General features: G+C 33.4%; 1 protein-coding gene across 7 annotated transcripts; it reads right to left on the reverse strand.

Moving 5' to 3' along the window:
* On the reverse strand, positions 1-18,063 carry LOC135843900 (phosphatidylinositol 4-phosphate 5-kinase type-1 alpha-like). 7 transcript variants are annotated; one of them, XR_010558406.1, is made up of 21 exons: positions 17,762-18,062; positions 16,980-17,026; positions 16,381-16,473; positions 15,912-16,160; positions 15,671-15,823; positions 15,529-15,588; positions 15,048-15,152; positions 14,821-14,955; positions 14,653-14,733; positions 14,310-14,566; positions 13,678-13,810; positions 13,387-13,474; positions 12,704-12,766; positions 9,257-9,340; positions 8,914-9,123; positions 8,570-8,786; positions 8,248-8,453; positions 7,852-8,033; positions 7,142-7,195; positions 6,163-6,260; positions 1-2,113 (listed from the first exon to the last, which is right to left on the reverse strand). XR_010558406.1 is itself a non-coding variant. In XM_065361943.1 (20 exons), the coding sequence occupies exons 1-19, from the start codon at positions 17,862-17,864 to the stop codon at positions 7,184-7,186; spliced, it is 2,478 nt and encodes an 825-aa protein (XP_065218015.1). In that variant the 5' UTR covers positions 17,865-18,062; the 3' UTR covers positions 1-2,113; positions 7,142-7,183. The 7 variants fall into 7 exon arrangements, 6 of the variants coding, with proteins under 6 accessions (XP_065218015.1, XP_065218016.1, XP_065218014.1 ...); XM_065361943.1 differs by lacking the exon at positions 6,163-6,260; XM_065361944.1 differs by lacking the exons at positions 6,163-6,260; positions 7,142-7,195 and having other exon boundaries at positions 8,290-8,453; positions 17,762-18,063.
* Positions 18,064-18,210: the final 147 nt, after the last annotated feature.

Consider the following 18,210-nt stretch of genomic DNA (forward strand, 5'->3'; position numbering starts at 1 on the left):
TCGGGTCAATAAAATATTTAATATAACAATATAGGAATTACAAATTACTCGTTTTTTTTTTACTATTTAGCTAGCAACAATTAAATTACTATTTAAAAAAAAAAGAAAACAATACATGAAAATAAATCACTATATCACATTCGAATATTAAAATTATTGAAAAAAACCATGATTTTTAATCGCCGCTTACACACGTAACAAAAAAGAAAAAAAAACAAATAGGAATATGTTTTTAAGTATAATATTTTCCTTTTTCTCTTTACGAAAAAATACACGATATAATATTATTATTATTATTACTGTATAGTATGTGTGTGTGTGTGTGATTAGACAGCGAGAAAAATTTTCAAAAAACAAAAAAACAAATGCACTTGTTCGTAAGAGTAAAGGTATTATTTTTCTTTTACAGAAGATATGTAACGCGTCGGGCTAAATTTTCATGTCACCGATAATAAAATTCAAATAATACAAAAAAAAGCTAGCCCGTTTAATATGTAGGTAAATTATTATATTAAAATTTACAAGCCGATAACAAGGTTAAACTTTTCATCAAGCTAAGCGTAATAAAAAAATATTCTTTGACTCGCGCTACTTAGCATATTATAACAAAATAATATACGATCTTTCGTCCAAAATGTTACCTTTTTTTTCTCTCTCTCTTTTCAAGTTATACATACGTAATATTTTATGTGATGTTAATAAAAAGCCATTCGCTTAAACTTTTCTTTAATACTGACTAGGAAGGTTTTCGTAATATCTCTTGATTTTCTTCGATCCATCGATATAGGTAGGTACATACACATAGGTAATCTAATAAATTAGGTATTTTAAACGAATAAAACATAAAATTCGTCGTGTAAGGTTTCAAACCCGATTATAAAATGAATAAAATATGAGGGAAAAAAACGACGAACAAAAATAATAAAAACGCGATAACAAATCGAATATTACAGGTAAATTAAATTTATACCTAAAATAGGCGATAAAAATCTGAGCCAATATTTAACTATACTTCGTATCAGTTTTATCAGTTCACTATAACGAATAAAATTTTTACACGTAAAATAATAATTACGTCAACGTCTTCGATCTTATTCACTAAACGTAACGTGGAAACAATAGGTAGAGAAAATTAACAAGTGCATAGTAACATTTCCATATTTTGTGCCTGGTACGTACGATTTTTCCCCAACATAAAAAAAATTATACTGAACTGAACCGTTACTTCAGTATTAGTATGAATGAAGAACCGACACACAATCGTCATGAATCAAACACAAATTACACGTGCTCGTGCGTAACGTAACAAAAACCTAAACCTAAAACTCCCTATAACGTTACAGTAATTAGATAAAAAAAAAAAAAGAAAAAACTGACGCCACGCCGCGGTAATGATTATTTACATACAATTGTACGTACATAGTAATAATAATTTTTTGGAATGTTTTCGTAGAAAAAGAAGATAAAATAAAAACCAAAAAACGAAAAAAATAAAGGAAAACCCGATCAACGCGTACGCGTTATTAATACGTATAGAGATATTTCCGTTGAGATTCCATCCTGCTCCGCTATGATCAAGGAGTTGCATTGAAAAAAAAATGAGGCGAGGAGAGTATTAGATATTGGCCTTTGGTGGAGTATTTTATCGAGTCTCTTGCCATACATCGTAATACACACCGTACGTACGTAAGATTCTCGCCGAAAAACGTACAATAAAAGGATACGTACATATTAATAGTAAAATAAATACATTACAACATATACTAATATTATACGAAGTAATTCAGTCATATATACGAGGAATGATGCTGGTTTCTGAGGTATACAGAGTTGTGTGACTTGTCTCTCGTTGTTGTAGCGTACATCACCTCTCACGATGCCGACGATGATGTTGATTGTTGATGGTGACAACTAAGACGACGACTCAGATAATGATGATGATGATGATGTTGGTGATGATTTGTTTCTCCATCAGAGAAATAAAGATATTATTCGAAGATACAAATGTGGAGTCCTCCTCTGGGATACTCTGTGACGTTTTTATCGCCGCCACCGCCGCCTTCGTCGTCGCTGCTGGACCTCATTGGATGCCGTGCTTTTCGTAAGTGACGATCTGTGGAAATTAAAACAAATAAGATGAAGGTTAGTAGAAGAATACGATAAATTGCACAGACAGGTTCGAGGTAAAATTAATGTTTATACGAGGAGTCCGGAGATGGAGTGATCGAAATAAGAATATGTTCTTTCTATTCGTCCAGGTTTTTTTTTTTGGTGTCTGGTTACACGTAAATTTTGATTTAGACCATTCACACCCGGACACCCTATATACAGTGGCGTAATAATTATTTTCAAAAATCGAGAGAGGATCTTCAAAAAAAAAATGCAAATAATTTTAAAGAAACATTTTATAAATTAAGTGTTCTATTTTTTTTTCAATACTGTACCAAATCGAAGTAATCACTCAGTGAGCCCACTTCGACACCCCCCCCCCCCCCAATGCAGAACCTAAATCGGCCCAAATTTTAGGAATTTATCATCACAATCACGATGAAAAATTGCTCCCAGGAGCTCTAAAAATTCAAGAAAATGTTTGGCGCAAACTTTTTAATTAGCCTATCATTATCATTATGTTTTTAAAAAAGATTCTTATACGTTAAAAATATGCTGAATACAAAGCGAATAAAATTTACGAGGTTTTAAAGTTTTGTCTTCAAATTAGATTCAATCAAAAGATTAGAGAACGAAAACAACAAAGTAGTACTTTTTCTCCTTTATAACTAAAAAAATCATTTTTGAAGATTTTTTAGACATTCCCTTTGAAGCTTTGATACTGGATAAATTTCAGAAAAACCAAGGGACCTGTTATGAAAAAATAACGCTGAAAAATGTTTTAGCAAAGACAATTCTATCAAAAATTAGTAAAATTACATTTAAAACAATTCTTTAGTTTCATTTTTTTTTTTTTTTAAATAAAAAATGTTAAAAAAATTTTTTTTACCCTTTTATCGCCCACTGAATGAAAAACTCGATCCTTACTTCACATTTTAGATGATTTTGGGCCAAAAATTGATGACATGATGACAGAAAATCGCCAACGATTAAAAGTTTTTTTACAACTTTTACATGGAAAATTGAAGAAATGCAAAAAATGAGTTTTTATATGAGGAAAATCTTGAAAAAATGAGCAAAGATAGACAACGGATGCTAATGGTATTTTTGATTGAAAATCTATTTATACAAATAATGACCAGAGGGAGAAGATCGGAGCTGATCAGGTTTGACCAGATCTAATCCAATCAAATTCAAAACTTTCATCTGATCTGAGGTCTGATCAGATCTGTTCAGATATAATCAGGTTTCCTTCATAAAATCTGATCTAGTTTGAACGGATCTATCATGATCAAAACTTTAATCTGATGATATACGATTGGATCCGGTCAGATCAAATTAGATCTAGGGAGTTTTTTCGAATTACCATGCAGTTTACCGAATACACTTTCCCTGAACTAATTAGCCCCAAAATCGCAATTTTTTTTAAAATCAAAATTGTCAAAAAAAAATTCATGCATGGATTTGTTTGTTAGAAATTATAAAAATTACTTGTTCTTTTTTATTTAAAAGTTTTTTGTCAAAATAGCACAAAATTTCCAGAAAATATTGTTTTTTTTTCACCAAAAAAAAAATTGTTTTTGTGTCAAAAAATTGCAAAAAAATCAGCTTAAACATATTTTATCAAAATTGCCAAAAAGTCTTGCTTTATTTTCACCAAAATCGCAAACACACATGTCTTCATAGTCAACATTTCCAAAAAATTTGGCTTTTTCGTACCAAAAAATCAGTTTTTTAGTCTGAATAGGGCATTAAAAAGTGACGTCACACCGGTCTGATAATCGAAATGGTGTGCAAACGATGCGAAATGTACTAGGTATTGTGCTCGCTGTTTAAACTAAAATTACTCAAAATTTTCAACGAACACATTGATATTTTAATACAGCAAAATGTTCGTAGTTTTATCCTCTTTACATTGATTTTTTCCCGAAAGCTCTACCTTTCACCGTTCAAAAGTTCTTGAAGTTAGAAGTTGCAAAAACAAGGAAAAACCAGCTGCGGGCGGCAAGTATTGAACTTTGAACTAAAATTACTCAAAATTTTCATCGAACACATAGGTATTTTAATACGGTAAAATGTTCGTAGTTTTATTCTCTTTAATTTGATTCTTTCCTGAAAGCTCTACCCTTAACCGTTCAAAAGTTCTTGCTGGTCAAAGTTGCCAAAAGAGTTCATTACTTGCCGCCCGCAGCTGGTTTTTGCCTTGTTTTCGCAACTTCTAACTTCAAGAACTTTTGAACGGTGAAAGGTAGAGCTTTCGGGAAAAAATCAATGTAAAGAGGATAAAACTACGAACATTTTGCAGTATTAAAATATCAATGTGTTCGTTGAATATTTTGAGTAATTTTAGTAAACAGCGAGCACAATACGATTCTCCATTCAGTACTGTATATAATTCGACTTGGTTTACACACCACTTCGTTATCACGTGACTTGGATGACGTAGTTTGAAATGCCCTATTGCAGCAATTTTTTTTCTTTTTTTTTGTCATCAAAATTATCAAAAATCTTACTTTTTTGCAAAATTGCAGCAAAATGAGTTTTTTAAATCAACTTTATCAAAAAAATCTTACTTTTTTGCCAAAAACGTTTGACAAAAATTTGAGGAATGTGTTGACCAGATCTGATCTGATCAAGGAGGATTTATTAGGTTTCCTTAAATATTGGATCTGATCAGTTATCCCTGCTAAAAATGACATAATTTGATCACATCAAATCAGATCCTAAAATTCTTTTGATGTTACAAATAATTCAATTTGATTAGATCTGTTCAGATCTGATCAGATCCGAGTATTCTTCGCATTCAATTGGGCCAGGTTAGATTTGATCTGGTCTGATCACTTATATCTGTTTAAATATATTCAGATCTGATTAGATTCATGAAGTCCTTCCTTTTCAAATCTGATCGTGACAGAACAGATTAAATCAGATCTGAACTTTGAACTGGTGAGATCAAATTGGATCCATAGAATGTAACAATTTGATCTGAGCTGATCGGATCAAATCAGATCATATTTCTACAGGGAGATCTGATCAGATCCAATGAAGGAAAAGGCTACTTTGATCACATCCAAACATTCGTCAGATTTGATCAAATTCTGACTTTCTTTGAATCCAATTTGATCTGCTAATAGGGGAGAATTCGTTGCTCCGGGGAATGTACGGATGTGATTAATTAGATCTGATAAAATCCAATGAAGGTCAATTTCATATTTTCAAAAATTTTCCAAAAATCAATTTGGGTAGCTGAAATTTTGGTCGGGGGAGGGGGGTTCCCAGACCATGCTCTTTCCAAAAATTGCAGTCCAGTTCAAATTGGAAGCAGACATTTAGGACTTGGATAGACTCTCTCGTCAGTTAGAGTGATAAGTACTTCCTGATTGAAAAAAAAAAGGTTTTTGAAAGAAGACAATTTTTCAATAACAATCAAAGTTACCATTAACTACACAGTTTACAAAAATCGTCCTCGACCCCTTGACTTTTTTTAGAATGATGTTTCCCTGCATTGTTTGGTACCCACGTCATTCATATATGTTGCCAAAGGGGTATTTTTCAATATACACCACTGTATAAAACAAATCCAATACCAAAAACAAAAATATGATACTATTAATAAGCTCCTGTAGGTTCATCTGAACCTTTGAAACTTGGTACGACAGATACCATAACCGAAACATTAATTCCAAAAACACGCCATTAGGAAAATATAAACCAAAAAACCCCAAAACATAATAGCTACCTTAAAAACCACATTATTTGAAGGAAAAAAATTGGTGACGATAGCTTATGTAATATAGCAAAGTGTGTAGGTAGGTTATAGTTTTAGTAGGTGAATCATTCAACATGAAAAATGCGTTAAGAAGGTGTATAAGGACCAAAAGCTATTCTTAGTTCAGAACATTTTGCATACACAAACACCACGACAACGTTATAAAAATGGTCTCAACTAATGTACGAGCTAAATATCGGTCACTTAATCCAAGATGAATGTATACATATATGTAAGATGAACTAAGTAAATCAAACATACACGAATCTCATCACGAAAGTTACCTCGAAGCTGTCCGAATTATTGAATAATGCGGGTTTCTCATGGTCTTGAGTTATCGCGAGGAGCTTTTTTTTTTAGTAATTACTTTTTTTGGTTAAATCTTTTCCAACAGTTAAATAACAAAAATTATAATTAACATGTATCAAGACTGTTGATCAAGTAATCGCAACAAAACAAAATTAAGACAAAAACTACCTACTATAAATACATCCAATAACATTGCGTTCCCCAATTCCAATTATTACGCAAGAAAATTTGAGATGATTTTTTTCAAATTTTTAAATGCAACTTGGGTAAAAGATTGCCTTTTTTCAGCCTCTTCGGCGGTTTTTTTTTGCATGGGGATAAAAATCAAACTTCAATTTGATGTTTCAATTTGATGAAATTTTTAATTTTTCATAAGAAGGAATTTTCGAAAAAATCGTATTTTTTTCGCTTCTGTTGCTACTCAACTTGTTTTTGGAAAAATGGTCCAGCCCGGAATGAAAGTAATTAAAATATTTCAGCCAAAATTCAAAAGACCACTTTTCAGGAGTTCTACTGACAATGAGTGGTTGAAAATTTTAAAATCGTTTATTCTTGTATAAATTCGTGTTTGCAAATTAAAACAGATTGAGCAGTGGCAAGAGTGAGAAAAACTCCAATTTTTTGAAAATTCCCTCAATCCCTCTCCCTCTCTTTGAAAGCCCATTTCTCCTCTCCAGGACTATCTCCGGAGCTAGAAATTTTTCTTTGTCACTTCTAACTCAAAATTAAGGTCTCTGCTGAATTTGTTCGAAATCCGTCGACTTTTTTGGAGGAAGAGGGGGGCACCTAATAATCATATTTGATGAAAATGAGACACAATGAAATGAACTCAGTTTTGTTCAATTATTCGAAACACGTTACGGTATTTCGATCGAGAAAAGAAACCACAAGATCAACAGTCTTTACAAAAGCATCATTACAAACGAAACAAATGACACGCCGAAATCAACTTACCTTTACAATTTACACACTGAGATCCTGTATTTTAAATTAACATTATAGATGAGTCTGTAAAAAACAAATAATACAGAAAGAGAACACCACAAAACATAATACTATACATGCAAATCTAAACAAAGAAAAAAAAAACAAAAATACGTACATAAATTACAAAAAATTACAAACAACTAGAATCACACTCTAAAATTATTAGACTTCTAAAAAAAAACATCTAGTTCTATAGACAAAATAATATTTTCGACACCCAAGTACCCTCTCATCGATACATTTATAATATTTACAAATGGCATGCAAAATATAATTTTTCAAGAAAAGAGAGACAGAGAGAAACAGAAACAGAGAGTGAGGGTGAAAATAAAAAAACGTAGAAAACCATTTTAAAACCTCGGTGTGATAAAAATCAACCTCTCTAGTCATACAAAAGAGATTAATAGGTTTAATTAACGTGCCCAATCAAGAAAAAAATAGAATTCTTTTACCATAAAGAGAAAAAAAAATCGCTATAGATCGAATATTTAGACCCATCGTAAAGATCAAGTTTTTTAAAATAAATTAAAATAGAATTTTTACAAAAAGGGAGCAAGTTTTTCGCTAAGATTCGATGTGATTGCCTATTCCAATGGCAGGGAGGGTACCAAGTTTCATATCGTCGTATCTATTTCGCTAAAGAAAGACTCTTAAGAACAAAATCAAGTTGGACTTACAACTTCGGTGACTTCTTGAGATTCGATTTCCGAACATGTGCTATTCACTTCTTTACGATGAACGGATTCCATATGGACTTGACGTTGTGATACGCTTTCTCTGGTATGAATAACTTCGTGCGAGCTGGTACGTTCCCTGAGATGCTCCTTGTTTTGCCCTCTAACAGGAGTTAGTGGCCAGCCTACAACAGGATTCAGGAAAATAAACAAATTAGTAATACTCGAGTTTAAAGTCGACGCTTTCGGCGAATAAGCTAAAACGAAGTACGGTTCATGCGAAGCGTTGATCAGACGAGGACAAACTAAGTAAGGGTGATTACGCAAAAAATGAATTTGAAAATGAGCGGGGGGGTTAATTAGATAAACAGGGTCGGAGGATGTACATGATTACTATACCTATATCACCACTACTAGAAGATTCGGTAAAACTAGGAGTACCCTCGGTCCAGGTAGGTGTGCTTCCTTCGCACGATGCCGGAGATGTCCACGTCATCGCCTTCTTGTGTCCGGCCGAAAGATAACTACCGCTGGCTGAGCTGCCGGAGCCCACGCTCAACGTCGATCTGTTCTCATTGTCGAGTTCACATTTCACGTCTGAAACGCTGATACGAAAAATATCCACTTTAATAATCGTGAAATACAACTTCACCGCATTAAATGAATGCAATATTCGAGTAATATAAAGTTAGAAGGACTCAGTGAGCTTGTAGACACTCACTTGACGACGTGAGAGTGCATTTTCTTGCTTCCTTTGGTAGGTGTAGAAGTGTTAGTCGGAGGGGACATGGTCACTCCGGACGAATACCTTTTGGTAGAAGAGCTGGTAGAATTATCCGCAGATACGGCTCGCCTTTCCACTACGTGATCTTGTATCGCTTCGTCGAATCCGGGAGGTGGAGTAGAACACGACGGTATACCGGCTGGCATAATATAACCTGAAACCCATCGAATCGTTTCACAAATTAATACGATCGAATTGTATTCTTTCTCAATTTACAATACCAGCATCCTACAAAAGATCAAAAAGCTCAGACTACTCCGAATTATGATTTGTAATAGCACCTTTACCAAATCCTTGATAACGTTTAGCTGCCCTTACTCCGCGAGGCGGAACTGGAGGAGGAGCACGAATATTACTAGGAGAGCCTAAATTTAGAGGAGCCGAATGTCGATCTTTCAAAACCGACGGATAAATAGGAGGGGAAACAGGAGGAGTGGTGTGCTGAGATAAAGGCGAGGTAACCGGCAGAGCCTGCGGAGTGGAAGATCTGTCTATAATCCGCCATTAGCAGCGTGCGCAAATTTCAAATAATTTCAAGTCAAAATCCATCGACGAATACATTCGTTGAAAAATTATCATTACAAAACAGAAAAGTTTCGGATTGTTGAAAAGCACACAACTTACCGTTCGAATCTACATCGATATCGTAAGGAGCACGCAGCAAAGGTCTTGAAAAACTTTTCCTCTTCGAAGGCGAATGTTTCAGGGCTGTAACATGATGAATTGTCAATTAGTCGAAGAAATTCGTACTAAAAATACACGTATGATGAAAATCACAACGCGTTCAAAAAATGTTTAACCATCTCTTATAGCAGCGTTTCAAGAATAAGAAAAAAAGTGAAGGTAATGTACGTCTTAATAAGCTCGCTTAAAGATAGAAAAATCTACTCTTGATTAGTAAGTATAGGAATGTAATGTATTATACAAGCTGTAAAGTTACAAAAAATAGCAGGACTTCGAAATTATTACCATTTTCTTCATCAGTGACATTTTTTTTAAGAATTTGAAGAAAACATGTCACGTTTGGAAGCACAAAATAATAGGGAATAATAATAAAATACGCTCATTAGTGGGTTCGGCGAAAATCATTCTTATCCACAAACTGAGTACGAAATCAATCAATTGATTCAGACTTAGACCTGCAAAAGTCTTCAAACTCATACAGTAATTATAGTTTCGAAACCAACACGAAAAGAAAATCAAGGAAAAAATAATAATTCGAACAACAGAATAATTTTCCATTAAATGAATTCGCGATTTCGAACAAGGTATTGACCTCATGTCCTTCGATTTTGAGAAATCTTCTTCACAAAAATTCCTGTAAAATCCAAAAATTGTGTTAATTCAAAGAAAGGAGGTCAGAAGTCGTCTATTCGGCAGAAACGATCAAAACCTAGAAAAACAGAACTGATGAACTCAAACAATCAAACCGATTTCAACTTCAAACATGAAAACCAACAATTGAAAAGTTCGCCGATATCATCTGCGAAATAGAAATGTGACAAAAGAAGAAGGAAGGAGACATGAACGAAAAATGAAAATCAATTTTCTAAAGAAAATCTCAGGAATATTAACAAGGAAGGATTCCAAGTTCATTTTTCGATTTTTGGTGAATTTTTAAAAATCAAATTTGGGCAAAAAATTGGAAAAAATCATAATCTTACCAAATTGACCCGGAAAACTGAAATTTGGTACAAATATGCTATTTTGACTCCCGAATCGATTGGAAACCGGTTCAAACCGTGTCGAGCAATTCTGGAGTCTCCAGTAGATTTTTGACAATTGAATTTTCCACAATACTTTATCGAATGAAGTCAGAAAGGTAAAATTTACTTTGAACCTCAATTTCAACGTGCTGAGTCGATTCAAAGTGGTTTCAAGTCGTTCTAGAGCCTCCTGGAAAAATTCCATACTTCGAAAAAAAAAAAAAAAACACACAAAACCTGTCCAAATCAACTCCTGCACGCATAAGCCCGATTGGTGCTTGTTAGTGACCAACTGGACCGATTATAAACAATTTTTCCAGAATCGGTTCGTTTTTATGACACTTCTTGAAAATCTTGAATTTCCAAAAAATGTCTGGAGGCTTCAAAATGGTTCGAAATCATCTCTTATCTACTCAGAATATTGAAATTAGAGAATAAAGTTGATTTCAGCTTTCCAACTTCATTAAGTAAAATTTAGTGAAAAGTTCAACTTTAAAAAACGAGCTGGAGGCTCCAGAACTGCTCAAAAAAGTTCAAAACTGCTTCCACTCCATTTGAGGATTCGAAAGTAAGTTGTCATACAAGTATACCAAATTTCTGCTTTCTACGTTAATTAGGCAAAATTTTGATTTTTTAAAATTTTTTGACCTTTGATTTTTAAAAATTTACCAAAATAAAAAAAAATTAAAAAATCAAAATACTGAAGTTTTTGAAATTTTTTTTGAAAATTATTCATTTCTGGTCAGGATTTTTCTAATACATAATTCTTTTTTCAAAAAAAAAGTTCTTGGTCCTGCAAACATTTTCGGTATTCTTGAATAAATCCCCCCCCCCTCCACCTCAATAAAAAAATTGAAATTTCAAGTTTTGCAAGTATCCAGTATGACAATCCCCTTTCTTTCTTACAAAAAAAAAAAAAAAAAAATGAAAAAAATGAAAAAAATGCAGTGGATGAAAACTTTTATTTCTGTGCCAGAATTTCGACATGAAAAATTTTCAAAATATCCTTATAGATTTCAATTTTGGATTTTTCCATTTATTTCAACTAGGAGGGGAGGAGGATTCATTTGTCTTGAAAAGAGAATTGCATAAAGAGTCTGGCCAAAAATGAACATAATGATCAAAAAAAATCATGGACTTCAATTTTTTGATTTTTTTTGACTTTTTCCCACTTGGAGTCGGACGTGATTTGAAAGCGAACTCGAAGAGCTCAACTTTCCAGAAAAATATTTCAAAAATGAAAATCAGCAATTTAAGACATGGGAGCGAAAAAATGTTTACACGATAAATAATGAGCCACCCTAGGGACCATATCTTATAAGATCTATTATACAATGAAATTATCCGTTATTTGATTGATTGAGGCTCGTTGGCTCGAGAATCGAAAATTATCATTCTGGTATCTTCTAACGAACGTTGCTAAAAATTTCAATTTTTTCGAAAATACTGACCTTAAAGATGTAAGCACAACAAAAAATTACGAAAAAATGTATTTTCAATTTTTTTGAGCATGTTGCACCAATTTTTGAGCCGTACAAAAAAATGTATGTTATACCTTAGGGCATAACAGTATTTTTAAAAAATAAATTTCGCAACAGTCCCCCTCTCCATTTTTTTCTTCGAATTTTTCAAATTTTCAACCCTCCGAAAAACTCCATAAAATTGATTTTTTTTTCAAATTTTGCATATGTACTTACGCACCGACCTAGAGACTGCTTTCAGTGAAAATTTCAATTTCGTCCAATTTGAAGAGAGTGCAGATTTCACCATCTTACGATGAAAGGCTCTTTGAACTTTCATCAACAAAAAACTGATCAATTGTCAGCACACAACTAATATTTCAATAAATTATTCACCGAGTACAAATTGTGAACAGTACGTGCAAATGCGTCTTTTTTTCAGACTAAGGTTAATCTGCACAATCGAAATCCCTTGACCCAGACTCGCCAATTTTAGGTCAGAAAAGTTAATACACAAACATCGGCCAAAATGGAAACGGTGTTAGAACAAATCGTAGTACAAACAAAAGGAAAAAAAAGCTTTGAAAACAACAATAAACAAAGGAAAAGAGAAACACTATCTACAGTACTCAACGACTACTTGAAACAAAAAAATAAAACAGGCGATCTAAGCTAAGAACGGGTGTTAAGTAAGCGCAATTTGGTTACTTTTATGTACAAGCTTGAGAATAACTTAATAACGACAGCGAGAATACAATTAGCATAATTGGTTCGAACGACAAAATACCAAACGCTACTACGATGAGACAGAAACAAAGAAAAAAAAACAAAACAAACAATAAAAAAAAAAGAAAAAAAGAAAAACCAACTAAACGAAATGATTTTCAAGAGTAAAAGCATTTTACCTATGTAACTAGAAACCAGGGTACGAAATTTACGATGATTTCCTTTGATTTCCGGTAAATCCACTAAAAAAATTTTATGGAAAGACAGAAAATACGTGAATTACAACTATACACGCTTTACATAAACACATCAATAAAAGAAAAAAAATGAATGATGTAGGGGAAAAAACAACAAACACCAAAATCAAAAATTCTGTTACGTATTTAACGAATATTAAAATTAAAACGTTAGTTAAGAGTAAAAAGAACACGTTAAAACTTTGTTCTACCACACTCGAGTGCGATTTGTCTAATACACGAAAATCTTTTACTAATATTAATAATATTGCACCTTTTCTTTTCCAAATAAGTGAATAATTAATACATATTTAAACATACAACAAAATTCAAACGCAAACGTTACGCGTTGCCTTCTTTTTACAAAGTGAACAAACAAAATGAACATCTGTACATTAAAAATGAAATATGGCAACAACGCGAAAACGTTCAGCTCGCGTTATATTATGAGGTAACACAAGAGTCAAATTTGAGTCACCATCATAGTACCTACGCGGGTAAGTTCCACATTTTTACAAAAAAATAATAATAATCTGAGACAACACGATTAAAAAATTCCACATCAAAGAACAAAAAAAAAATTAAAATGTAGATTAATAGTACGAGTTATTTTTTCCCATACTTACAAGAAGGTATTTTCTTAAACACTGTCTTTGCCATAAATTCTTGGAACCTTTGTGCGTAAAATCCCGGCTTATGAACTGATACAGTATCCTTTAAAAATAATATTTCAATTAATACGTCATCGTCGTTGTAAATTAAAATAGAATATTATCGAAAGATTGAAAAGTAAAAAAATCAAAGTTTGAGTGAGATTACGAAGAAAAAACCCAACTGAAAACATGGATAGGGAATTTCCTCTCGAAGGAAACTAACTATGAGTAAAATTAATGAAAAATGGGCCAGAAAATACTTACGCCATCGTGAATAAGCGCTTTAACCGTATGCTCCAGCTTCTTCTTGAGACGATAACTCTGCAAAATATCGATAATACCGAGAAACAACAGCAATCTTTCTCCTTTGGCGTTTCTAGCAGGAATTCCACCAGGTCTACGTAAAATGAACACATGAGCTTATAGAAAAATCATCGTAAGAGTTCAATTCTTAAAAATAAATCATCGGTAAGCAATGTTGCCAGATTTTCCATCAGAATTGGTCAATTTTAGAAAATCTTTCACGTAAGGAGACGAAGAAGAGGTAATGTGATTTCAGGACCAAACGATGACTCAGGGGCTTGCATTAAAAGCATTAAATTTCAAAAATTTTAAATAATTTTTTTTTCAATTTCTGGAGAAAAATTCTAATTTATAAAATTTCAAAGAAATTTCTTCATCTTGTAAAATTGTATTTTATTCGTGATCTTAATCTTCTTTAACGTAATTTTTTCAATTTGAAATTTTTTTTCGTTTTTTGTATAATTTTTAAAATTTTACGTTTGGGTCGTCCAATATCACAATAATTCACACCCCTCTCACACCAGTGACCGCAATTCCGAAACATCTGACAACACTGTCCAGTAAGCTTATTCGTAAATCGACCATCCACTCACGGTAAATTTTCTACTTCGTCTATAGGGTCGCTTTCCGCTTGAATACTTTCCATAGCTGTCGAATGAGCGACGAGCCTTTGCCGGTTCGTCGATCGCGATCGAGCTAAAGACGTCTGATTCGACGTACCGGCAGCTTTATCTTCGGATTCGGAACCCGAATGATAATTCGAACTATCTGCTTCGGTTCTATCGGCACCGCCCGACGAACTCGACACTCCGGTTTCGTTATTCATTTGGTTAGCAACGGCTCTCTTATCCTACATGAGAGTAATAAATGAATCGAGTATTATTATAAATGAAAAACTATACTCATCCGAGTAGGTAATCAAAATGTAACGCAGACCATTTTCTCTTTCAGTGCCAAATCCAAATTATGCATACCGACTAGTAAACTATAGTCCATGATTTTAAAACTTTCCAGCACCTGTAAGGATACGAAAGAAAATACAAGTTTCAACCAAACGAATGAAATAAATATTTGGATTATTTCAGTTTGTTCGAGAGCACTTACTCGACAATCACGTTGTATAGTTTTGACTAGAGCTTGATACGTATCCGCTTCTAAAAATAGGCCTTCTGGATGCAACTCCATAAAATCTAAATCTTTAAACGTAGGCGAATTCTTTTGTCTTTCTGATTTCGAAGCCTATAATTAGAAAGTGAAATTAATCATCCCACGTAATGCTCAATTCGATAACGGGGTCAAAGGTAAATTTCGTGGAATTAGTTTCAACTTACTTTTCGTTTATACGTCGAACCTTTTAGATCGTATTTTTGGTGCATTTTTATATTCGACGGTAACAGGTTGTTCATAGCGACTAATCTAATATTTTTTGAATTACACTGAAAATGAGAAAAACAAATACGCGTCTCTTTCAGTATTTCCATTACATAATAATTACTTGGAATAGTGTTGCTTAGTTACTCAGAGCTTTAGTTGCAATCGGCGAGTTTGACGTTAATCATTAATCATTAAAAATTTCCTTTTTATTCGAAGAATTTTATCGTTGAAATGAGGGGAGAAGCAAATTTTCTGAACTGAAATCCAATCCAAAGAAATAAACGCAAAAAAGGATAGGGAAGTCATCAATGCCTCCATTTTGAATAAAATTGATTTTTTTTTATTTTTCAAAAACACACCGTACCGTAAAACCGCACCGATTGAACTCGCCGCTCGCTGAAATACAACACGAAGATAATTTCGGCCTTCATTACTCACTTGATAGCAGTACAATCCGAAAAATTTAGGTAACAAGGTACGAGGATTTTGGTTTAAATTCTGTAATAAATTAGGAAAAAAACAACGATTAAAGTACCGCCGAAAAATATATAGTTGTTTTGTACGTAGATAAACGACCAACCATATAATATCCGGGCAATAATTTCTGTAAAAATTCGCCTTCTTTATGCTGAACGGTTTTCATGATGAATTCATCGTCCTGAGTTAAATAAAAAATCGAGCCACTGGCTCCGGGATTGCATAACTCTCTTAACGGAGCACTACAGAATGATATCTAAACACAGTCGCAAGTCTCAGCATTAGTACGAAAAAATAATCCTTGAAGAATCCAACGGTCTATTGCGTTCGGCCTCGTCACTCACCAGAAAATCATCCGGTTGGATACCGAATAAATCTCGAAAATATCTAAACGCTATTGGAGCGTAAGTTTTAAACGTGAATTCCGAATAATGATGAGCTGGAGTGTGATTAGAACCGTCGCTGGTAAATACTGTCGTTTCGACTGTCATGAAATCTTGCATTAACAGGTCTCGTTCAGGTTTCGAAGCCAAACCTCCGACTGCGTGTTGAATGCCGAGCTGTATAGATCCCATGATTTGGCTGGTTTGAATCTAGACGGCAATCGGAGCGTAATTAGCGTAATTATCATTACATTAGCGTACGATATCAAACTGCACAGTCGCGTTATCGTTGCGTTGCGTCCTTTTGTTTTGAAGTTATCGCGTGTATCCGACACACGTTGGCCAAAACAAGGTGCCGTTTATCTCATCTAATTAGTCGGCTAATCGCAGATAACACGTTTGTGTATAAAAACAGATAGTTCGACGTTACCTTCTTATACGTGATTTCACCGCCAACACCTACACGCCGATGACCCAATTTTTTCTCCTTTTCGGTTTTATTACTTCTTCTCTTCATCGTGCTCTGGAATCATCGTAAAAATAAACGTGTATAAAACAAATGCCGAACAAGAACATGCAGTTGTACATAATAATAAATCAACGCACTTCGATACTTAAACGTTTTAATACCAATAAAATTTTCCTCTAGTTTATCAATTTGTTATGTCACAAAAATTCCCAAATGATGAATCATCATTCACACGATTGACGATATCTTTTCGGACTCGCGTGAAATCCATAATAGGATAACTATATCAACGGGTGTCAGTGTGTATACATATTCCACATATACTACAGCATATGCGGAAAAATAACACGCGTGCGACAATACGTTAATTATAATTAACCATTAAAAAAAATTCTCAAACGAGTAATACAAGTTTAACGCAACAGGTTTTACCTTTAGTATTGGTACGAATAATCGGATATTTAAGGTGTACGATAAAAAGGACACTTTTAGACGTATTCAAGGTGAGATGTTGACAAAAAAATATGCTAAAATTATACAAAATACTTTCCACAACTTACTTCCGAATTTCCTTTATCGTCGTTCTGATCACTCATCGCATCCCAATCTGTAAACAAGAAAATACATCGATTATAATTCGGAAATTAATTCGTATTCGGATCCTCGAGACTCATTTTTCTTCCTTTCGACGACCGTTAGCACAATTTCTCTAACCCATAGACGAAAACATCGAGGTTAAAGTGCTAAAAGTTGACCAATTTCGACGTGTATTTCAATAACATGGTAGAAAGTAGCGGTTTAGCAATAGTTTCGTTCGTGAAAAAAATACATAGCGCGTCGAATATTACACGACTAATTACGTCAAATGAATTATTCATCGTTATCGTTATGAAAAATAAATTGCAGATAAGCAAGACAAATAGTACGAATATTGAATCATATTTTAGGCTGCCAGATAAGAATTTCCGTACGCTTAGAACGATTTTTACACACGGTTTTATTGTTTTACATACTCAACAATGTACTTTCAGCGAAGAATTTCGATTGCAATATAAAGTACGTTAACACCTACTTACACAGAAGAGTGTTACATTCATAAAATTCGTGTAAGAATTCGAATTGTCAATAATGAGTAGATGCACTTCACTATGGAGTGCATTTTTCAACCATTAATCATCTACGAATAATGTTTCGAAAAGGTATCCAGGTATCCTGGATAACACCCACTTGACATTTGTACTGTTGCTAACGGTGATCTACTTCGATTAGAAATCCTATTCGGATACTAATTAGATATGTAATAGAAATATAGTCGTTGGAAAGTAATCAGGGAATTACGTACTGCTATCATCGTCTGCATCTCCAGCATCTCTAGTCGAATTAGAAGGACTATTAAACGATGTTCCAGCGACTTGGATTTCGTCGACTCCTCCAGACGAAGTCATGGTTACAGTTACACGGGTTGTTTTACCAACGCAAATCGATACATAAACTACAAACACAGCATTTCAACGAGAAATTTCAAATATTACAATAATTTTATCATTAATTTTTCACACAAATTACTCTAATAAACGTTTACTAAATTAATAACAAAATTATCCAAAAATCAACTGAAAACTGAACAAACACCTAAATTTTTTTTTCTTTTTTTCTTTATTGGCTTACAAAAAGAGAAAATTTGATAAAAACACTAACATCAGGTTGTTGCGAGTTTAACACAAAAAATTCGCCTTCTGATTTGTAAAAAAATGATTGAATGAGCAAAAAAACTGCAAAATTGAAATCAAT

The sequence above is a fragment of the Planococcus citri genome, chromosome 4 (assembly GCF_950023065.1).
Source record: "Planococcus citri chromosome 4, ihPlaCitr1.1, whole genome shotgun sequence".
NCBI classification, from domain to species: Eukaryota; Metazoa; Arthropoda; class Insecta; order Hemiptera; family Pseudococcidae; genus Planococcus; species Planococcus citri.